Source organism: Peromyscus leucopus, chromosome 4, assembly GCF_004664715.2.
Source record: "Peromyscus leucopus breed LL Stock chromosome 4, UCI_PerLeu_2.1, whole genome shotgun sequence".
In the NCBI taxonomy this organism is placed as follows: domain Eukaryota; kingdom Metazoa; phylum Chordata; class Mammalia; order Rodentia; family Cricetidae; genus Peromyscus; species Peromyscus leucopus.
Window position 1 is genome coordinate 67651348 of NC_051066.1, and position 23924 is coordinate 67675271.

General features: G+C 43.4%; 1 protein-coding gene across 8 annotated transcripts in view; it reads left to right on the forward strand.

Annotated features, from left to right (window-relative positions):
* Ambra1 (autophagy and beclin 1 regulator 1) overlaps positions 1 to 23924 on the forward strand; it is a 208886-nt gene that overhangs the window by 157701 nt on the left and 27261 nt on the right. For all 8 annotated transcript variants that reach the window (XM_028878938.2, XM_028878941.2, XM_028878942.2 and 5 more), the window contains 3 exons: positions 5465 to 5575; positions 16562 to 16750; positions 17626 to 17780. In XM_028878938.2, the coding sequence (XP_028734771.1) occupies positions 5465 to 5575; positions 16562 to 16750; positions 17626 to 17780 (455 nt within the window). The remainder of the gene's footprint in view (positions 1 to 5464; positions 5576 to 16561; positions 16751 to 17625; positions 17781 to 23924) is intronic.

A 23924-nucleotide genomic window follows, 5' to 3' on the forward strand; every position in this document is an offset into this window, starting at 1 on the left:
CAAAAATAAATTTTTTAAAAATAAAAAATAAAGCCAGGAATGGAGGTGCATACCTTTAATCCCAGTACTTGAGAGGCAGAGGCAGACAGACCTCTGTGAGTTGAAGGCCAGCCTGGTCTACAGAGTGTGTTCCAGGACAGCCAGTGCTGCATAGTAAGACTTTACCTCTGTAAATAAGTAAAACAATTTTTAAGAAAGAAATACTGAGTCTGGTTTATCACATGTGAAAACCTTTATGCCTTGGAAATCCTTTAGCTGTCTCTCAGATTTTGGCTTCTGAGGCCAAATGCCACCTCTGTAAATACTCCATGGCTCAGTCCATTAACTGGCCCTGGCACATTTCCTGCACCTTCAGCCAGAGCTGCTAAATGGTGGGTTGGATTTTTGAGGTTTGTTTTTTTAAACAGGACAGTACTTTTTCTTCCTGATGTTTCCAAGAGACAGGCTCAGTTGGCCAGCAATTCTTGCAAAAGAGAACCTGGTGACAATACTCTAATCTGTTGCTGGTATCTTTCACTCCCTAATCTGTGTTTACATGGCACTGAAAATTGACTCTCTGATGCCAAGCTCTGTTTCTGTGCAGTGCTCTTGCACTGTTGGCAGAGAACCCCTCCCTAGTCTCTTCACAATACCACCCTACACATGTATTTATGGCACAGCTGTTTCTCAGAAGCATGGGCTGTATAGATGTCTCTGAAGTTGGGGCTAGAGCTGAATTCATTGTGTTCCCAGTTACAAAGCTAGTGTGTGGATTCCTGAACTGTTTTCCTGGTTCTAAGTCTAATCCTCTCCCCTAAAATATAGTTTGTTTCTTCAATCTCTCTTAGAAACTAGTGTTTAGTTCATCATACGTGAAGAAAACCAATTTACCTCCCTCTGTTTGTGGTTAGATATATGCTTTTCTAGTAAGTTAGAAGAAATGGTAAGGAATTGAAGCAATTTGAGACTAACTGTTATAGGAGATGTCAGTGATCTAGATAATAGATGTGGAAACCTGGGGAACAATTTGAAAGTGCAGTGGAATGGAGTCTATATCAAAATGAAGAGTAATTCCTTCCAGGGAAGTGGCTGACCTTCTAACTAAAATGGTTTAAATGACTTGCATCATTAATGAGGCCAAGAAAATCTGAGCACAGTTCTTTTAAGAAAATTCTACAGACTTATTCTATTTTATGGAATTCTAGAGTCATAAAACAAAACCCACTAAAGTCTTTCAGAAAGGAAAAGGAAGAAGGAAGGAAATCCTACAGGCATCTAAGCCTTTTGTTTTGTTTCTGTTTTTGAGACAGGGTTTCTCTGTGTAACAAGCCCTGGCTGTCCTGGAACTTGCTTTATAGACTGGAACTTGCTTTATAGACCAGGCTGTCTCAAACTCAGAGATCCGCCTGCCTCTGTCTCCCGAATGCTGTGATTAAAGGTGTGCTCCACCACACCTAGCAGCCAAGCCTTTTCTTGACCCAACAATCAGCAAAATTTCCACATCAGATTTTTTTTTTAACTGAAAAGATAGATTTTCTTACAGTAGGTTCTGATCATGGTTTCCCTCTCCCAAATCCTCCTGGATCCTCCCCATCTCCCTAATACCCTTTCTCTTTCTCATTAGAAAACAGACATCCAAGCCTGGTGTGGTGGTGGTGGTGGTGGTGGTGGTGGTGTGGTGGTGGTGGTGGTGGTGGTGGTGGTGGTGGTGGTGGTGGTGGTGGTGGTGGCGGCACACAACTTTCATCCCAGCACTCGGGAGGCAGAGCCAAGCGGATCTCTGTGAGTTTGAGGCCAGCCTGGTCTACAGAGTGAATTCCAAGATGGCCAGGACTGTTGCACAGAGAAACCCTGTTTTAAAACAAAACAAACAAACAAACCAAAAAAATCAGGCATTCCCAAAAAACCCAGAATAGGACCAAACAAACAAACAAGTGGGGGTGGGGAATCAAAGAATAAGTATAAGAAACAGAGATATAGAGACACACACATTCACATATGTAGAAATCATGAAAACACACAAAATTGGAATCCATAATATACAAGCAAAAGACCTGTAAAGCAGAAAAATGCCCATACAAAATGTCATGAAACCTAAATAATAATAATAATAATAATAATAATAATAATATAATACAACTGAGTTTGTATCTGTTGCTGGGCATTGGGCCTGCCTGTCCTTTAGTGTGGTTTGTATATCCAGTAAGACTCCCTTGGAGAAAACCCCTTTTTCCCCTCAAGGTCTCTCACTCTCTGCACATTGTCCAGTTGTTGGGCTCTGTATTTATTCCCATCTACTGCAGGAGAAAACTTCTCTGATGATGGCTGAGCAAGACATTGATCTATGAATATAGCAGAATGTTGTTGAGAATCATTTATTGCTATGTTTCTTTAGCAGAACAATGGTGTTTGGTTTTCCCCTAGGTTTATGTCCTGTCTAGTCTCAGGTTTTGGCCAAGCAAGCAGTGATGGGTATGGGTTCCATCTCATGGAATGGGCTTTAAATCCAGTTCAGATAGTGGTTGGTTACTTTCACAACTTTTTTTTTTTTTTTAAATGGTTTTTCGAGACAGGGTTTCTCCCTTTCTTGGAACTCGCTTTGTAGACCAGGCTGGCCTCGAACTCACAGAGATCCGCCTGCCTCTGCCTCCCGAGTGCTGGAAATAAAGGTGTGCACCACTACCCGGCGGCTTCCCCAACTTTTGTGCCACTATTGTTCCAGTGTATCTTGCAGGCAGGACACCATTGTAGATCGAAGGGTTTGTAGCTGGGTTGGTGTTTACCTTTCTCCTCAGTAGTGTGCTGAGTACCTTACGGTACTATGAACACTATTCAGTAAAAGTGAAGGCTCTAGGTAGGCACCAGCTCGACTTCTCCACGTTCAGTGAGTTATGTAGGTATTGCCTTCAGCAATAGGACCTTATTAGTTTGTGGAGAACAACTAATAGCTTTGCCAATAGCCTGGGTTGTTTGGGGTTTCCATGCGGCTCCTTTGGCCAACAACTCTATTAGATGTAATTCATTCCCAGCACTGGAGGTTTCATTTGGTGGCTAGAGATGTCTAATTGGGGCTTTGCCTCCACGTTATTTGGTGGTTCCACTTATATTTCTTCCATATATGCATACAGTTTAAGAAGCTTCTTCCATGTTAGGTTTCCATATGACCCCTCAATTGGCCCTTAGTTTTAACCTGTCCCTCCCTATATTCCCCCTCTTACTCCACATTCAGATTTTTTTTATATTTCTTTTACTGTGTGTGTGTGTGTGTGTGTGTACATGCCACAGCACAGATACGGAGTTCAAAAGACAGCTTATAGGAGTCAGTTTTCTCCTTCACTGTGTGGATCTAGGAGATCAAAGTCAGGCCGTTGGCCTTAGCAGCAAGTGGCTTACCTGATGAGCCATTTCACCAGCTCCTAGATATGGTTATGATTATTGAAGGAGATTTTCTGTGTTAAAGGAGGGGTAAATATGCCCCTTGTGTGAATGGTATAGAGATCATGGAGCCATCAGGAGGAGTTTGAGGTCAGTGGCCACATTCATAACACCTGCAAATGCTGTGTTCCTTGTGCTTTTGGGTAGATCACAACTGTTTGGAAGTATGTTTGATTTTGCAAGACTTTAAATATTTTAGGGCTATCAGTTTATTTACAATAGTAATTTTCAACTTTTATTATCCTTCTCCCAAGACATTTTTCATTCTCCTTTCTGTGGGGGACACACACACACACACACACACACACACACACACACACACACACACACACACACACACAGTGTATCCATATGCTTGAAGGGGGACCTAATGAGATTATACTACGTTTGTGGGGCTCTTATTTTTTTTATTCTTTATTTGTGTGGGGGAGGGGTGGAGAGAACTAGAGCACACACATCCTCCAGAGCCCAGGTGGGGTCAGAGGATAACTTTGTCAGCTGCTTCTATCCTTCCACCTTCTTTTTGAGACAGGATCTCATTTCTGCTGCTGTGCTTCCGCCTGGTTCTCTCGGCCTCCCTCCTGCTGGAGGAGGGCTGAGATCACAGGTGGTGACACCACTACACAGCTTTTTCTCAAATGAGTTCTGAGGAGTGAACTCAGCTCTTAGGTTTTTATGGTGAAGACTTTGGTCTGCTGAGCCATCTTCCTGGCCTAGAGGCTGTTATTATAGTTTTGGCCCATAAGCCAATTTTCACCTCCAAGAAGGCTATATTGGCTATGTTTAACCCACATAACCTAAAAGTGTCATCATCTAGGGAATGAACTGTTATTTGTACCTTCTCTTACAATTTAAAACTGAGATAAGGATTGTTAAGAAACTAACACTGAAAAATAACTTCTGGTACAGTGGCCTGCAGCCCTTGGATAAAAGGAAAAGGAATGAGTTTCTATATGTCATGGTTGCAGTTCCTCTCTTGATCATTTGAGAAAAGAATAATAAATGTAGCTCTATAACAGAAACAAATAGAGATGTTTTCACAGTGATATTCAGAGGACTAGGGCTAGGTGGTACTGGTGCATCCTGGCATAAAACTGCATTGTCCCAAGGCCTAGTCAGCACTAACAGGATCTGCAGCTGAGAATACATCTAGCCTGCTTTGCACACAAGGCTCTTCTCTTCCCCTAAGAAGGTTTGGTTCTGTCTGAATAAAAGGGTGGTTGTGTATGAAATGCACCTCAGAAGGAGGAGGAGGAAATGACATGTTCATGTAAATGAAATACAACTGCAAATTAAAGTGTCACCCTGTTAAAAAAATCAATTTTTTATTTAATTGGTTACCAAGGAAAAAATGTCATACTGAAGTGTATATCTCAGGGAAAATTAAACTGAAATATTACAAGTGAATCTGGAATTCACGGAAGTTCTTGAAGGGGGGAATTATAAAAAAAATTGCCTTAATAAAAATATTCTCATGCTGCAAAGGTAGGCTCATAAATTTCTGCTGTGTTATATGCCAGCATTTCAAGAGATTAACAAATATGACCTCATTTGTTCTTTACTGCCTTCTCCAGTCACCATGTGTTGACTGCCTCTTCTCTGGAGGGAGCCTTCTTTTGAGATGGCTTATGAGGAGAAAGGTCATTTACAGAGGAGCAACTGCTTCTCCCAAAGAGTGCTGCATGCTACCCAGACATCCAGAACTGAAATCCATCTGCTTTTTCTGTTCTCAGATTTCTTTGCCTGCATTTGTATGAAAACTCATCTGTCTCTTCAGTTGATATACATACTCCTAGACAGTGTGTATTCAGGACCTGACACATTAAGTAATAATGGGAAGGACTTAGGAGTGGGGTTCCATTTCCATATAGAAATGTTTCTTGTGAAAGGTTGTGTCTAGTTTCTCTTCTCAGTGACTTGCCATTCAGATTTCTCCAGCTCTCTTGAACTTTTCTCCTCTAATTCCTGTGTTCTATTCCATTCTCCGTGGAAAAACAGAAAAAGAATGCAGTGTAGTCTCATGTGCTCCTTTTGTGTTCTCTGTCACCAGGGGCCGTGATTGGAGACGGACAGTCTGCTGTGGCCAGTAACATTGCCAATACTACCTACCGGCTTCAGTGGTGGGACTTCACAAAGTTTGACCTTCCAGAGATCAGCAATGGTGAGTCAAATGTGAAACTGGAGCACTGATGGCTGAGGTGACAGAATGGTAAACAAACTGAAGTAGCACTGGGTTGTCTGTCTCTTAGTGAGTTGTTGATGGCCACACACTATTTCTAAGCTCCTATCCTCAGCTACCAGTTAAGCAATTCAGAAAACAGTTCAGGGGAAATGTCCAGAGCAAATTTCCCCTGAGCAGTTTGGGGAGAAGTTCATAGAGACTAAAAGACAGATGGAGCTAAGAGAAGAAAAAGTGAATGTAGGATTTATGAGCTACATCTGTGACTCTTGAGAAATGTTGTAGTGACCTTAGACTTGTTGACAAATCCGGGTCTCAACAAACCAAATGAGTTGGTATGGTTAATACCTGATTTACAAACGTTTCTGACTGGTAAATGTTTCCTTTTAAAGAAATCCATAGCCGGGCAGTGGTGGCGCACGCCTTTAATCCCAGCACTCGGGAGGCAGAGCCAGGAGGATCTCTGTGAGTTCAAGGCCAGCTTGGGCTACCAAGTGAGTCCCAGGAAAGGCGCAAAGCTACACAGAGAAACCCTGTCTCGAAAAACAAAAAAAAACAAAAAAAAGAAATTCGTGGCCCCATTATTCAGCACTGTAGACATTTCTTCTGCCTAATGTAGGACTGATGCGTTCCTGAGAAGTGGCCTTTAATGATCGCCTGGCCATCAGTGTTACATTTCTGTTCTTTCTCATACCAAGCCATCACCGTTTCTTTCCTTTGATGTTGCTTTATCTCATTGGTCCTGTTTCTGCTGCTGCATCTCTATACAATCTGTCCACTGCCTTTTAAATGGGCAGTCCTCCAGCTGTCTGGAAGTGCACTGCCCTAGTCCTCCGGCTGTCCAGAAGTGCACTGCCCTAGTCCTCCGGCTGTCTGGAAGTGCACTGCCCTAGTCCTCCGGCTGTCTGGAAGTGCACTGCCCTAGTCCTCCAGCTGTCTGGAAGTGCACTGCCTTAGTCCTCCAGCTGTCCAGAAGTGCACTGCCCTAGTCCTCCAGCTGTCCAGAAGTGCACTGCCCTAGTCCTCCAGCTGTCCAGAAGTGCACTGCCCTAGTCCTCCGGCTGTCTGGAAGTGCACTGCCCTAGTCCTCCAGCTGTCTGAGTGCACTGCCTAGTCTCGCTGTCGAAGTGCACTGCCCTAGTCCTCCAGCTGTCCGGAAGTGCACTGCCCTAGTCCTCCAGCTGTCCAGAAGTGCACTGCCCTAGTCCTCCAGCTGTCCAGAAGTGCACTGCCCTAGTCCTCCGGCTGTCTGGAAGTGCACTGCCCTAGTCCTCCGGCTGTCTGGAAGTGCACTGCCCTAGTCCTCCGGCTGTGTCCTGGAAGTGCACTGCCCTAGTCCTCCAGCTGTCCGAAGTGCACTGGCTGTCTGGAAGTGCACTGCCCTAGTCCTCCGGCTGTCTGGAAGTGCACTGCCCTAGTCCTCCGGCTGTCTGGAAGTGCACTGCCCTTACTGCTACATCTTGCCCTTCAGACCAAATGTCTGTAGATTCCTTTTTTCTAATGTGGTTTCCAATGTGTTCTTCTCCCCCTTTATCTTTGCAGGTGGGGTGAAGCAAAACAGATCAGAAAATTCATGATATGAGCTAATACATAATACAGTGATGTTTGGTACAGATTCTAGCAGCTTTTTTGAAGTTACTGTTGCATTTACAATAACTTAAAATCCCTTGATAATTGTTAGTAAGCCAAAATTCAGCCATTCTGTACTTGTGTGTGGTTGGATCTTTTGAAAATTAAGGCCAGTTTGTATTATCTTCCTGTTATTGCCTTTCAGAACTTTGATCTGTTCTCTTTCAGTCTTTGGGATCATCTAATTTGATAAACATCCTTTTTCAGTCTTCCTTCAGATTACTAGCAAAAATGGTCAGTTAGTTGGGAAATTGCATTAAGCCTTGGGGCATGTTTTGGACTCTGCCTGGATCAGCTCTGGAACATGAATTATTAGTACTTGAGCTTCACATCTAAAGCTCTTCCCTGTTCAAAACAGTTTCTTGGGACTGGAGAGATGACCAGCATTTAAGAACACTTGCTAATTTTCCAGAGGAGTAGAGTTCAGTTTCAGCACCTTGGGAAACTCACAAGTGCCTGTAACTCCAGGGGATCCAGTGCCCTCTTTGTGCCTCTGAGGGCACCCACACATACATGATATACATTCATGCAGAGTGTACACATGCTAGGCATGGTGGCATAGCCCCTGGGAGGCAGACACAGGCAGATCTCTAAGTTTAAGCCTAGCCTGATCTACAGAGCAAGTCCAGGACAGCCAGGGCTACACAGACAACTTGTCTTGATAACTCCTCTCCCCCAAAAATATATACACACATATACATAAATAAAAAGTAAAGTAAATCTTGTAAATAAATACTAAAGACTGTAACTCTGTATAGTGCAGGCCAGCCTTGACCTGACTGCCCTGCCTTAGCCTCCAGTGTTAGAGCTGCAGGCATGCACACTATGACTGTTGGAAGCTCTCCTGTTTTCTGTCTTGTGTAAAGTATTGTAAGAGTTTATAGATACCTTGAAATAATTAAGATATTTTTATCTGTATCATTTTATGATATGCCAGTTTTAGTATTCCTGTCAGACAAGGGAAATGAGGTTAAATTTTCATGCTTTGTTCTTAGTGAATCCTAAGTAGCAACCATCCATTTTATTCTAAGTACCCCTAAGCCACATAATCTGTTCTTTTGTTTTGTTAATTTTTATTTTATTTATTACTCTATGTGTGCTTATGCACACAGATGCAGATATGTGCATGCCATGGCACATGTTTATAGGTCAGAGGACAGTTTTCAGGAATCAGTTCTCTTCCACCATGAGTTCTGTGGGTCATGCTCAAGTCGTCATGTGTGTGAGGCAAAGTGCTTTCCCCATTGAGTCATCTTACTGGCTGGTACACTAATCTGTCCTTCAACTCTACTAAGAATCCAAAGGAGTCTGCCCTTCTCTTGTTGAATAATCCCAGCACTCAGGAAGCAGAGGCAGGCGGATCGCTGAGTTCGAGGCCAGTCTGGTCTATATAAAGCAAGTTCCAGGACAGTAGTGGGTGTTACACAGAGAAACCCCGGCTCAAAAAAAAAAAAAAAAAAAAAAAAAGCATAAGTTTCGATAGGTAACCACCATCAGTTTTAGTTCTTACATATCTCTTGAAAGATACTGTATGTATGGGTAAGTAGTTGCAGACTAGTGCTTCCCACCTTTTTTTATGTGATATAAATGACAACATGCTATATAACGCTCTTCTGCACTTCTCTTTCTGTACGGTTTATCTCAGTGATCTTCCATATTGCTGTAAAGAGTTTACTCGTGTGTGTGTGTGTGTGTGTGTGTGTGTGTGTGTGTGTGTGTGTGTCACACACATGCAGAGGCATAAGCAAGATGTCAGTAGTCTTCCTCTATTGCTTTCCCTCTTGCTGCCTTGAGACAGTTCACCATGTCTGCCTAGTCAGAAGGCTCTCAGGATCTGCAGGTCTCACTTCTCAATGCTGTGGTTATAGCATTCCTTTCCATGACCCTAGGGATTGAAAGTCAGGTTATAATGCTTCCAGGGCAAGTGCTCTTACCCACTGAGCTGTCTCTAGTTCTTCTTGTCTTCTTTGGAGATGGGATCTTACTTTGTATCCCAGGTTAGCCTGGAGCTTGCAGCAGTCCTCTTGCCCCTGCTTCCTGGAGTGCTGAGATTATAGGCATGAGCTATCACTCCCAGTGGCAGCTGCAGCTGCTGCTGCTGCCAGTGCTGCTGGTGCCAGCAGCCCCCACAGCTGCCACTCCTCCTCCTTCCCTGCCCCGCACCCTCTTCTTCTCTTTTGAAAAAATAGCTACCTAGTAATTCATTGTAACCAGTGTCCTGTTGAAGGACTTTGGAGTTTCAAGTCTTACTATACAAGCTGCTACAGATTGTCTTTTTCATATGAGTGTCAATAAGAGAGCTACTTTGAAATCCAACTGCAGGGAAAAACAGTAAGGTGCATTTGTATTTTGGTAGATATTAATTACCTTATCACCCTCTATACAGATGTGCCAAGTAATGGTCTCATCTATAGGTTTTGTTTGTTCTCCCCCACCCCCAAACAATTTTTCACTCTAGCCAAGCCAGGCTTTGAATTCAGAACAGTGCTTTCACCTTGGCCTCTGGGAATGCTCGGGATTGCGAGTGTGAGCCACCATGCTTGCCCCACCTCCCCGAAGCCCATAATCTTTCAGAGTGCTCAGTCTTATAAACAGTTGCTGAAGGAGTGTGTTACCACAGTTGGCACATTCGTGGACTTGGTCGGTTAAAGACTACTACAAGAGGATGTATGGTTCTGCACATCCTTGATGGCGCTGCCTTGCCTTGGCTGCCCATGTGCTTTACCTCTTTCTCGGCATGTTACTGTTTTTTTTCTCCTTAGTAATTCTGCAGAAGTTCTTTATAAATTGGAAAATTAACTTATAATAGGAGTTTCTTGTCATTTTTCTTTTGACTTTGTTGAAGGTTATTTTTGTCATAGAACTTATTTTAAGTCAAAATTATATGCCTTTCCTTTTATGGTTCTTAGGCTTTGTGTCATCAAGATCATTTCCTACTTTTATGTTTTAGTTTTATACATTTAAATCTTTGATTCACTAGGAAACTTAGTTCCAGATGACCAACTGCTATGCTTTCAATATGGACATTAAAGCCAACTTTTTTGGGGGGTGGGGGTATTGATATGCACCCTCACTGTCCTGAAACTCTCTGTGTAGACCATGTTGGCCTCAAATTCACAGAGATCTGCCTACCTCTTCCTCCCAGGATTAATGCCAGGATTAAACAAGTGAGCCACAACACCCAGCAGGTTCCTACTTTTTACTTTTAACTGTTTTAAGTATACCACACATGTGTAGTTGTAGTCTGGGTCTTGGTAAGATTTAGTCAGTAAATTGGGACTCTATGTTGCTGTAGGATTCATTTTTCCAAGTTATCTGCCTCCTACTAGAGGGTAGCTTTTGGTCTTGGAGCTATGCCCATGCCTGGAAGCCTTTGATCCTTAGTTTTATTTATGGGTTCAGAGGCACCAAGTTGCTGCTCAGATGATTTTTCTGCATCACATTTAACTCTTTTTTGGAAGTAGGTTAATGATTCTTGCTACTTGTTTCTCTCACTTGAGATTAAGGGACTTAATTCTTACCTGGGAGATACCTAGAACTTGTGAATAAAGCTTTGCCTCATGTAGATTTTTATTTATGTGTGTGAGTGTCTATGTATGTATATGTTCTGTGTGTTCAGGTGCCTACAGGGGCCAGAAGAGGGTGTTGGCTCCCTGGAGCTAGAGTTCCAGGAAGTTGTGAGCTGGGGGGGGGGTTGTGTGATGAGAACTGAATCCACGCCCTCTAGAAGAGCAACTGTTTATAACCCCCAGCCATCCTCTAGCCCTCATGCAGGCTTTTTATACTGCTTTACTGAACAACAACAAAAAAGGGGGGGGGAAGAGGAGGAAAAGCCAATTAAATTTCACTCATAAGGATTTGTTTGTTCGTATTTTGAGACAAAGGCTCTATATCCTGGTCCTTACTATCCTGGAACTCATTATGTAGACCAGGCTGTTTTTGAACTCACGGTGTTGTATTTTTAAAATGGTGGGACAGAGACCTTGGTGGGTTAGAGTCGAGAGACCCCACAGTGGGTGAGAGAGAGACACTCATTCACGTGAAGTTTTATGGGAGGGGAGGGAAAGGGGACACAGAGCAGCCTCGTGAGGGGAAGAGGGGAGGGAAGAGAGAGAGTGGGCAGGGACTAAGGAGAGAAGAGACAGGAAAGGGGGAAGAGGGGGGTGCACATGCGACGTCGACCTAGTGGGAAGAGAAGAGGAAGAGAGAGAAAAGAGGCAGGGTTCCACCTTTTATGAGGGGATGCAGCACATGCACAGAGAGACCATGCAGGAATGAGTGCATGACTCTGTCAGGACCCTGAGCAGGCTGGGTGGTCGTGGTGGCAGCGGCAGCGGCACGCCTTTAATCCCAGCACACGGGAAGCAGAGCCAGGCAAATATTTGTGAGTCCAGCCTGGTCTACAGAGTGAGTTCCAGGACAGGCTCCAAAGCTACACAGAGAAACCCTGTCTCGAAAAAAAGAAGAAAAAAAAGAAAAAAGGAAGGACCCTGAGCAGGCCAAGGTACCGCTTGCGTACTGGCAAGCATATTTGCTCAGGGATGACCCACCCTATCAGGTCTCCAAGGGGCGAGTCTGAATGCTAACACACCGAGATCCACCTGCCTCTGCCTCCCAAGTGCTGGGATTAAAGACGTGGTCCGTCAAACCCAACTCGCTCTGATTTTTCAGAATAAACTCTTCGTTGGTGAATGGCTTTGATCACTAAGGTATCCCGGAAGCAGAGGCTGTAAGATCCAGTGGACAAGTAGTAGTAGTACAGGGCAGACACTACAGGGGTGTGGTGACCAATACCTGTAAAGCGTGTTTATCATACCCTCTGGAGCTCTGGTCTGCTGTAATTGGAGGGACTCACGGATGTAGCCAAGAGGAAATTTTGCTTCTGATTTAAACCCTCCTGGGTTTTCCAAATCTGTGTGTGATGCATTTGTAAAGTACTGCAGCTGCCAATCACTCCTATGGCCTCATCTGAACAGCAGCAGGCTACTCATGGATCTTTGTACAAGGTGTTTGTTTATAGTTTACAGATTTGATAGGAAGGCAGAGCCCACTGCTTCTCCAGGCATCATTATTTCTAGCCCCTCCTGTCCCCTGCTAAGGTATTTTCACTTGGAAATGATTTCTAATTGAGACAATATTGTATTATAGAGTCTAAAACATGGCTTCCTGCTATCTCCTTCATCATTGTTTTTTCCCCTTGAAGGTGCCCCTGAACGTCTTGGGTTTTTTGTTTTGTTTTGTGTTTGCTTTTTGATTGGTTGGTTGGGTTAATTTTGAGAGCCATTTCTGTTGCTCTGGCTGACCTGGAATACACTATGTAGACCAGGATAGCCTCAGTCTTGCTGCAATCCTTCTGCCTATTCACCCCTCACCCTTCAGTGGTTATCGACTTTACACTGTTGTGTTTGCCTTCCCCTGAACCTTTTAAGCAGTTTTGGTTTTGCTTATTTTTTTTCTGTACCAGGATTGAATTCAGAGCCTAACACATATAAAGTAAACATTCTCCCTTTGAGTTTTGTCCCCAGTTCTTTAGCTAGCTGTCCTGTCATCGTTTCCCGTATGTTTTACCACTAAGGGACAGTCAGTTGCTGAGTTCTCAATTGTGGTCCAAGACTTGCAGCATCAGAGACACCTAGGGCTTTGCTGGAGATGCAGGCTTTCAGACTCTGCCCATCATTCTTAAGGTGTCACTCATCTTTGCTGCAGTTGGTGAGCTGCATGACAGAGTGAGGTGTGGAACATCAACACAGTTTTCCAGTGTTGTGAGCTGCCAGTGGCTCAGGCTGTATTTCACTTACATCTTTCTTCCTACCTACTTACCTTGTTGTTGAATTAGAACATTACTTTTCTCCACCCAAGGAAAGTATCAAAGGTCCAAGAACTGTTGATGTGCATATTAACTCACTGAAATTTCAGCCTTGTGAGGGGAAGCTGCACACATGAATTAAAGTAGTGGCACTGGCCAGTATAACTGACGGTTTCTGTTTCTACACTGGGAATTATTCAGCAACAAACAACAAATGTAAACTACTAATTGGAGCTTTGAAATAAAATAAAATTGTAAAGCTACTGCTAGGTGCTGTTTAAATGGAGCTACCATATTCCCCTGTGCCTGCTACATGCCTTTACTAGGGTAGAAACACAAGCCCAGGTAAATGGATCACTAGCTGGTTTTTTGAGCTCACTACAGTCACCAGAAGCTGTGATGAAATTGAGTAGAGTTGGAAGAGGGAACGAAACTTGAGAGGTGGCCATTGACTTGGAGTTATCATAGGAGAGTACAAATACAAACATGGTGGCTTGGAGTTGAGACTGACAGATGCTTTTTGTCCATCTGTCCAGTTTTCACAGGCTTTGAACCAAAGCTTTCCAGAAGAAAAATCTTATTTTCTTCCTCACCTTTCAACCTTATCATCAGTTAGGTACTTTTTAAAAGATGTTAGTAGTTTAAGGTCATTATGGTCCCTCCCCACCTCTTGGGGTAATGGGATTGAACCTGGGTATTATGTATGCAGCCAGTGTGCTGCCACTGCGTTATCCCCAGCCCTCTGTTACTTTCTGTAGTTAGGTCTCACTAAGTTGTCCAGGCTGGCCTTGAACTCTCTGTAGCCCAAGCCAACCTTGAACTTGCCATCCATCATCCCCAGCCTTCTGAGTAGCTGAGAGTTATAGGCCAGGGCCAGCAGGTCCAGCTCATTAAAGACTTCTCTTTTTACCCAAAATATATGTTAATACATACAAGCTAGATCTCTGTACCAATAAGACAGACGAACCATCGTGCATATTGGGGACTTTGAGTATAGGTACAATGGCAATTGTGCAAAGCAGTCTACAGAACCTTATATTGCCTTCCTATTCCCAAGACTTACTAATATTTTTAAGATTTATTTTTATTCATATGTATTTGTGTTTGTGTATGTATGCTTATAAGCATGCAGGTGCCCACAAGTGCCAGGAGAAGGTGTGAGATCCCCTGGAGCTAGAGTTACAGGTTGTTGTGAGCTACCTCCATGTGGGTTCTGGGAATCAAACTCAGGTCCTGTTGTGCAAGACCTATAACTGCTGAGCCATTTCTCCAGTCCCTCTACTTAATGTTTGTTATTTCCTATTCTCCTTGCCTTTGGTGACATAGGTCCAAATTGTTAATTTTGTTGTATTTTACTAAGGATTAGGGTTACATAAAGATTAGAAAAGCAGACCAGGCAGTGGTGGCGCACGCCTTTAATCCCAGGACTCAGGAGGCAGGGGCAGGTGGATCTCTGTGCAACCTGGTCTACAGAGTGAGTTCTAGGACAGGCTCCAAAGCTACACAGAGAAACCCTGTCTTGAAAAAACAAAACAAAACAAGATTAGAAAAGCAAACTGGTGGCTGGGTGGTGGTGGTGTACACCTTTAATCCCAGCACTTGGGAGGCAGAGGCAGGTGGATCTCTGTAAGTTCGAAGCCAGCCTGGTCTACAGAATAAGTTCAGGACAGCCGAGGCTACACAGAAGGTGTCTTCAAAACAAAACAAACAAACAACAACAAAAAAAAAGAAAAGGAAAGGAAAAAAAATGTACTCACTACTGAAGCTTCATATAATTCTTTATTGTTTTGTCTTCAACTGGAATCATGTAGTTCCAGAGAAGGAGATTGCCATATTTTTGGCAAAGGGCTTAGGACCCTGTGTCAGGAGCAGACGGTCCCATGCTAACGAGATAAATCTAGCCATACAGACTGGAGCAGATGGTGAGTTGGGAGCTGAGCAGCAGAGAGGCCTAATGGTGATAGCAGTAGTATTTGGATGTCATTATTTTATTAGTTAGCAAACAGAGCCAGCCTCAGTTTTATGTGTAATGGTGCTGTAGGTGTCAGCCCCCAGGGATTGGCACAACAGCCTAATCATGAGTTCTGATGTCATTTTTATCTACTGTTATCTCTGTGGCTTTGTTAGCAACACATAGGGAAAGGGGAACAAACCCAATTTTACAAATCACTCTTAATCTGCAGTCCCACAAGCCTTTAAAACCGTCTCTTTGTTTTGTTTCCTTGGCTGGTTTCCCTTGCCATTGCACTCCTATATTCTGGCTTATTGGAATACATTACCTGGATCTGATGAGGGCAGCTGAGCTTGGCCTGGCTTTGCTCTTACTTTTTTAACTTTAATGCCTCTGGTAGAGGACATCTCTTTCAAGTAAGAGAACAAGTATAAAGTCACTTTACATGGAGTGGAACTAAGTGAAACAAAGCTCAGGAACTTGGCCTGTTTGCATGTGTCCTACTGTTCTGCTTGTGTGGGTGGTAGGTGGACCCTTTTGTTCCTGCCTCACATCAAGGATAAACCACTTTCCCTTGGCAGAGACTCCCACAGTGCAAACACAGAGGGTTCAATCAAATGCAAACCAAAGTAGACATACCAGCACAGTCCTGTGCAGCCAACATCTCACTAGTCCCTACAGGCAGAGTGGGGTCTCCTCCCCAACTCTAGCCTCTAGCTTCCAACTTTGTTTCCTCAGCAAGGCCAGTCTCCTGCCTTGTCAGCCCAGTGCTTTATTCTTGGTAACTGTAGATGTAGGTAAAGACTGCCTGGAGATATTGGTTCATAGTGTCTAAGAGACTGAGAGTATAATGAGAAACACAGAACTCCCACTGTCTGTTCCAGGCCCAGCTTTATTTCTCTTTTTCCTCTGTGTGGAGTTGGGGATTAGTGTTCCTGGAGAGACAGACGCAGTTTCTGAAATGACTTTCTTCTCTCTGAGATCACGTAGCAGGTTCTGAGGAGGGTTACTGTCTGTGTCCTGTGCTCTACCTGTGTCCCTTTATTTTAGAATCAGTAGACTTGCGTTTTTGTTTATCTTGATTTCATACTTTGAACAGTAACAGCAGTGAAGCTGGGTGGTGGTGGTGCATGCTTTTAATTCCAGCCCCCAGGAGACAGAGACAGGAGGATCTCTGTGAGTTCGAGGGCAGCTTGGTCTACAGAGCAAGTTCTAGGACAGCCAGAGCTATACAAAGAAACACTGTCTACAAAAACAAAAAACAAAACAAACAAACAAGCAAAAAAAAAAAAAAACCACAGCAGTGGAGTGGTTCTCCAGGGCATTTGTTAGTAACCTTTACTGAGACTCAGCTGGTGGCTGTGGTGGTAATGGACTGTCCTATAGTTCCTACTAAGTGGTAGATGCACGGGTTCTTCCTGCCTCTCCTGTTTCCTGCTTCCTAACACTTTAATTTAAATAAGACAGCTTGCCCCATTTCTAAAGAGGATTCACACCCTTAGAAAGACTCAACAACATCTTGGTCTCAGAATTTCTAACAGCACAGTGTTGAAACTTCTCTTCTTTTCTTTGTCCAATGCAGCCTCCGTGAATGTCCTGGTACAGAACTGCAAGATCTACAATGATGCCAGCTGTGACATTTCTGCAGATGGCCAGCTCTTGGCAGCTTTCATTCCGAGCAGCCAAAGGGGCTTTCCTGATGAAGGCATCCTGGCAGTGTATTCCCTGGCCCCCCATAACTTGGGGGAAATGCTCTACACCAAGCGATTTGGTAAGGAATAGGAAACCCAATCTAATGGCAGAGTTGACGCTGATGCCTTGGCATAGGCATTCCTAGGTGAGGCATGGCGTGCATGGGTGAGAGTAATTGGTCACGTACTGCCTATGCCTTCACTGAGGCACAGGCCAGGGAAAGATTGCTTTTTAGGAATCTTGGCTATAGCATTACGGAAGAATCTCCCAGTAAGAGTTCTCCCTGGCACAGTAGCATCACCAGTGTGCTTCTGTTACAAAGGCAACAATAAGGAAGGAGCTTTTTAGTTGTGGCGTGGAAAGCTGGGCAAACAAACGCACATACTACAAGGCAGTTTGGCTTTCCAATATGTGTGTTCTTAATCCAAAAAATTTGCTCCTAAGGAAATAATCTGCACTTCTAGAGAAATGATCAGAAAACTACAAAGATTTACATACAAGGATGTTTACACCATATTATTTATCATATAGGAAAACATCAAATTGTTACTTCAAGAGGTTCTTTTTAAAGAGTAGCTTAAATAAATGACTGTACAGTGATAGTATAAAATACATTAGCTTTAAAACTGCTCTTATGAAAAATTATTTAGTGATGGAAAACATTTGTAATGCCTAAGTGAAAAAGATTTCAGACCACGCACGCTAGCAGTCATTTCAAGTTATGAGAATCATGGCTGGTATTCAGCAGTGCTAAGTCTGTGCATTGTGTGCATTGTACTTCACTCGGTGTGTGCACACCTTCTCCTTTCATTGCTCACTGCAATCCTGGAACATCACCTGAGTACGATCAGAAGATAGGAAAATTGGGAGAAAAGGAGAAAGGACTGCATGAAAGTTGTTTCCATGGAATGACAAGAATTCTGGGAAATGTGACTTTCTTCTGTTGGCCCTCAGGTCCCAATGCCATTTCTGTAAGCCTGTCTCCAATGGGCCGATACGTAATGGTGGGCTTGGCCTCACGAAGGATTTTGCTGCACCCCTCCACAGAGCACATGGTAGCCCAGGTCTTCAGGCTGCAACAGGCCCATGGTGGTGAGACCTCCATGAGGGTGAGTGCCATTGCTTATGTCTCTCCTGAACTTGGCAGGGTAATGAGGGACTATGATGTGATTTTTCTAGTCAGGACCAGCACCATCGTGATCCTAAAGAAATGCTGTAGTCCAGGTGACCCATGAGCAGTATATCTCACTTTTAAAATATCAGAACTATTGAAAGTCAGGAACTTTTGTCCATGCCTGTTGACACTGTCCTATAAACTCAACTACTCAAGAGGCTGAGACAAGAAGATTGTAAATTCAAGGCCATCTGGGCTACTTAATGAGAAGTTATATCTTGGTTGTATACTTGCCTAATGTGTGAGAGAAACTCCCCAGCACCAACAAACACAAGTCAGGAACTTTGTCACCCCCAAGATTGTGAACTGGGTTACCCAGAGTTTAGGCAGCTTCTCTGCTCTGAATTTCACACCCATTTTACCAGCAGAGCAGAAAATCCCATTTAGGACCACTCTTGTCTAAGGCATACCTCTCTTGTATGGCATGAAAGCCTTTTGGGTGTAGTGTAGTTAGTTGCTTTCTGGACTAAGCCTGACTAGTGTGGCTAACTGAACTTCCCATAGCCTGTCAGGGCTTATTTGCCAAGGAGAATCAAGCATTTGAACACTTCTCTAGTTAAATAGTATTTAAGCTCTGTTCTGACCTAAGAATTGATGAATTAATTCCTCTGTAACTTGTATAGTGTGTGCCGTTTATAGTCGGACATATTTGCCAGTTTTGTTGTTGTTGTTGTTTTGTTTTGTTTTTGTTCCCTTTAGCTGTGTGCCGTGAATCTAACCCAGCTGGGTTCAGTGTAAGTTCTTTAAGAATGGAGTCCCCAGGGCCCTTCATTTAGAGCTGTGCTTGTAGAGGTTTGTTGATGCTTGGGCTAGGAAGCATTTGTTGTCAAGAAAAAAATTTATGCATGGTGACAGATATGGGTCTATTTGCAATCTTTTACATGTTGACATCCATTTATGCCAGTACCATTTGTTGAAGATACTTTCTTTTTTCCATTGTATAGTTTTGGCTTCTTTGTCAAAAATCAGGTGTTCATATGTGTGTGGATTAATGTCAGGGTCTTCAGTTCAATTCCATTGGTCCATATGTCGGTTTTTATGCCAGTACCAAGCTGTTTTTATTACTATAGTTCTATAGTAGAGCTTGAGGTCAGGAATGGTGATGCCTCCAGAGGTTGCTTTATTATACAGGATTCTTTTAGCTATCCTGGGTTTTTTGTTTTTCCATATGAAGTTGAGTATTGTTCTTTCTAAGTCTGTGAAGAATTGTGTTGGGATTTTGATGGGGATTTGGCAGCTTTCTTTAGAGAACTGATTGCTCCCACCACTCTGCTGAGTGCATACCATTATGCTAAGACTCATCTCACAGACCTGCAGTTGTTCCTGTGTGCTGGACTTGAGCTCCTTCAGAGAGCAGGGGCAATGTCTGTTTTCTCTCTGAGATCCAAGTACCTAGGAGAGAACCCGATGCACAATAGAAACTAAATGACTAAAAGAGAGTCTCAAGAAAGCATCCTCACCCCTTACCATCTTCAGGTGGTAACTATCAGAACCAGTGACATCCTTGAAAACCTCTGAAAGGTGCAGCAGCAAGGCAGTCTGCTTTGGCTATCAGGACAGGAGAGTTCTGGTGCTTGAGCTCTGTTTGGGTGAGAAAGAGAAGACCGTGGCAGTTCACCAAGATTGTTTGAACTAGATAGCTTGAGGTGGAAGTGGAGTTTGAGTGTGGTGTTCTTCTTTGGCTGGTCATACACAGACATAAAAGCACCTGGTGTCTACTTTTTACCACCTACATCCTGGTCCCAACAGGTCTTCTAATTAATTGTTAAAAAAAATTTTTTTTTAATTCCTTATGGACTTTATTATAGTAATGCTAATAGACGTCTCCAGCTACTTTCAAAAGCCATGCCTCTTAACCAGGTCCTAGGCAAAGCTTGTCAGCCCTCCATCATTTTCATAGAGAACCAGAAATACCTGGTTACAGCCAACTAGCTACAAGCAAAAGCTAAGGTGTCTTTTGTCATGTGAGGCCAGAGGGAATTTGGTTGGAGGATTCTGTTGAGAAGATATTCTGATACAGTTAGTCCACGGCTATCTGGCTGAGGGACTTGTGGCAGCTAGCCAGCTGTGTGCCTCATGCAAGCAGCTGTTTCTGAGCATGCCACCCAACCCCCAATGAGGCTCTTTGATTCTCAGTAAGTACGATCTGTCATTAGGTGAGAAAACTGAAGTGACTGGAAAAATCTCATTGGGAAGCATTCCTCTCACCAAGAGGATTAGGTATCTCAACTAGATTTTGCACAATCTGATATCCACTGACTCTGGTTTCTGGGTTTTGAGGTCTTGGTTGCTCCTACATTAAAAAAAAAAAACAAAGCATTCAGCAGATGTCCCTCAACTCACTCTTTAGTGGAAAGAAAGTCGTGTGTGTGTGTGTGTGTGTGTGTGTGTGTGTGTGTGTGTGTGTGTGTGTGTGTGTTGCTAGGCATTGAACTCAGGGCTTCACACATGCTAGAGCAGCCTGGCATTCTTTAGTTGAACTATGTCATCCTTTAAAGTGCTGGAATTTTGTTGACAAGGACTGAAGTGTCTGTCTCTGTCTCTGCATCGATTAGCATGGGTTCTTCTCTATCTGAAAGTTAGCTTTGCCCTTAAAAGATGCTTGTGTGGAGGAGCCTAGAGCTTTTCTGCCCTTGCATTCCCTCATCTTTGGAATTACTTCTTGGATTCACTGTGATAATATTTAAAGAGGTGAATGTGTTGTACCAACAGACATTCCCAGGGGAAAATCCTCCAGGGTATTGATTTATTTTACTTCTCACTAAGTGATGTCTCTCCCAGGATATGATCTCTTACAGGATCCCATGTGAAATCTCTTTTGTAAATGAATTGCTAATTGCTATTAGCCTTGGTGTGCTTATTCTAAGCAGTTCTTCAAACCTCTAGATCAGTAATTCTCAATAGTGGTCCTTGGACGTTGGAACTATAGCTCCTGAGTAACAGGGTCCCTCTTAAACACAGATTTACTTTAGACTTATAGTCAGAAGAAGAATGAGTTCTGGTGATTCCAGTTATTCAAAAGGCTGAATCAGGATTGTGAGTTTGAGGTCAGCCTGGTCTATTATGAGGCCTTGTTTCCAAAGAAAAAGTATTTAAAAGATATAACAATGGTGCAGTATCTGGTGGGTTTGTTTTCTTTTTTGTTGTTTTGGTTTTGGGGGCTTTTTTGGTTTTTTTGAGACAGGGTTTCTCTATGTAGCCCAGGCTGTCCTGGAACTTGGACTGTAGATCAGGCTGGCCTGGAACTCAACAGAGATCTATCTGCCTGCCTCTGCTTCCTGTGTGGTGGGACTAAAGGTGTGGGCCACCACTGCCTGGCATCTCCTTGCCCTTTTACTTGAGATTTTGGAAGACAATTTTATTCCCATTATATCTTCAGCTCTTTATATATACTTCTTGTGTAGCTTGGTAGGATGGAGCTGGTAAAGACCAGAACTACTCTTAACTGCACTGCCGCTCAGTCTAGCCAGGTCTCAGAGCTGACCTCTGTTCATCATGGTAGGAGGGCATGATGGAGCAGAGCAGTTACATCAGGGCCCACATCCAGCCTTTTGGGTGCCTGTGCTTCACCTCCCGTCTTTTTCCAGTTGTTGCTGCTCTCCAGGCTTCTCTCTTAACTGGCTGTAGCTCTTCAAGTCTTTGCTTCCTCGTGTTGAGTCATCAGTTCTCTCCTTGTTTCTAGGAAGTAGGATCCTATTAGTGTCCCCCTTCCTGCTTTCTGAGACTCCTATAATTCTAATAATAGGCAGAACAGGATGAATGGACCCAGGCTCCTGTCCCACCCTTTCTGTGTCCACCAGACAGAACCCTACTCTGGAGTTGCTGCTCTCTGTGACTCCGCCTTTGCTGTTTGATCCCCTTTCACTAGAGCCAGTGAGGGCTTTTTGTTCATTTCTGTTTTGTTTTAAGTTAGGCTTTTAGAGATTGCTGAGCTGAAGTTTTGCTGAATTCCCAAAACACTAAACTGCCTGTGTTCCCTCTCAGCTTTCATTTTCTAATTGGAACAAGGCACAATATTGTAACAGAAAACTGCAATTAATTTTCTAAAATAGTGGCAACTTGCACATTATAATAACTTTGGTTGTAACCAAGTGAAAAGCATAATAACAAAATTACTAATGAAGCCAGAAATAGTCATATACCAAACTGTTCTTCCAGTTTATGTCATGTAAGCCCCATGTTACTTAGGGAAAGAGTAAAAAGTCAGGGCTGGGGCAGGGACTATCTGGGGCAGATCTCGAGGAAAGAGATCTGCTAGGCATTCTCAACTCTAAGGATTAGTGTCTTCCAAATGGGAGTTCACATGTCATGCTGTTTGCCCAAGGCATGGACTATCCTTCCCCAACAGATGGAGGTTTTAGACAAACAAATGGTCTAGAGCTGGAGGTCAGTGGTACAGTGCTTTTTCAGCTTGTGCAAAGCCAGATTCCATCTCTGGCACCACAGGGAGAAAGAGCTGGGAAACAGTCCTCAGCACAGTAGAGGCTCCAGGAACGTGATGCTCGGTGGTGCTGGCTGACACACCATCTCCTTTACCATCACTTGACTTGGTTGGGGCGGGTATCAGGCCATTTATTGACATTGCTTCTTTATGTAGTAAAGCTGTATTTAAGAGTTAAATGTTGCCCAGATAAATTAGCAATGTGGAAGATGTATTACAATGCTTGTTTGTATTTTTATGAAATCTAGGGCCTTCCATTAGACAAGCATCCTACCACTGAGCTATATCCCCAGGCCTAGAAATTTTTGTTTGTGTTTTTCATTTGTTTGTGATGCTAGCTAGAGATTGGACACAGAACTCAGAGCCTACACATGCAGAGTAAACAATCTACCTCTGAGCTACACTCCATTCCTTCTTGGTTTTATGAGTTCTACTGTTTAGCGAACTCTCATTTGGTGTACTTCTATGGTTCTCCTATTATCCACCTTTCAGATATTTTTTGACAGTTGAGAAATTGATGGCTATTCCATATCCTAAACTTTCTCAGTCATGCTAGGCATCATCCTAGAGATAGTGCCTTAGAAAGTTTAAGGACTAGAACTGAGCCAGGAATGGTACACACCTGAACCCAGCACTTGAGAAGTAGGAGTAGTAGGAAGAGGTTTGAGGCTATGGAATAGCTCAGCAGGTAAAGACACCTGCCACTAAGCCTGACCCGGACACTGAATTCAGTCCTGGGACCCACATAATAGAAGGAGAAGTGCCCTCAGAGCTCCTCAAGTATACTGTGTCATACCTCCCCATACCCCCCCTCTACCAAATGTAAAAACATTTTTAATGAGTTTAAGACAAGCCTGGGCTGTATGAGACCCTGACTCAAAAAGCAAAACAATGTCAGTAACAACAACAAAAGATGAACAATTGGAAAGACATAGTGTGCAGAATGCTTATCTTTCTGTGACTACCATTGTAGCTTAGGTTCTGGATCTGCGTGGTGAATGATACCGTCAGTCCTGCTTAGGTGTGGGCTCCTCTGAACCATCCTACTTTTATTTTCGTGGGTCTAATCTTCATTAAGGTGTTCCCCTCCCCCGCCTTGTGGTATACTCCTACTCATCTCTGTACTTCTGGATTTTAAAACTTCAGTTTTCAAAAGTGATCCAGAATTCTGGCTTGGTGAAGAGTGCTCAGAAGGCCCAGGGGTCTGAGCTGCTTCTTTATCTTGGGGAAGCAGGTCTGGCTGGCCTTTTAGTGGGGGGGGGGGAGCAAATTCTGAAATTACACTTTATTTTTGTGTCTTAGAAGGGTACCATTTCTTCAAGGGGAGATCAGGACAGAAGCAAGATGGCTTTGTTGTCAGAAATGATTTACTCCTTCCCAAGATTCTGTTCTCATTAATTTCCTTAGAGCTGCCTGTCAGTTGATTAAAAGCTGCTTCCGCTGCAATTATCTTAAAGTTGACTTCTGCGATGTAGCACAAAGCATCTATCCTCAAAAAGTTCCTTTCTTCAGAACATTGTAGAAAAGGGGGAGGGGCAAGTTAAAAGTCAGAGGTGTCTGTGATGTGATTTGTCACAAGAAGGGGGAACAAAATACAAAATTAAAAATAACATTAGAACTGCCATCAAAGCTATTCGT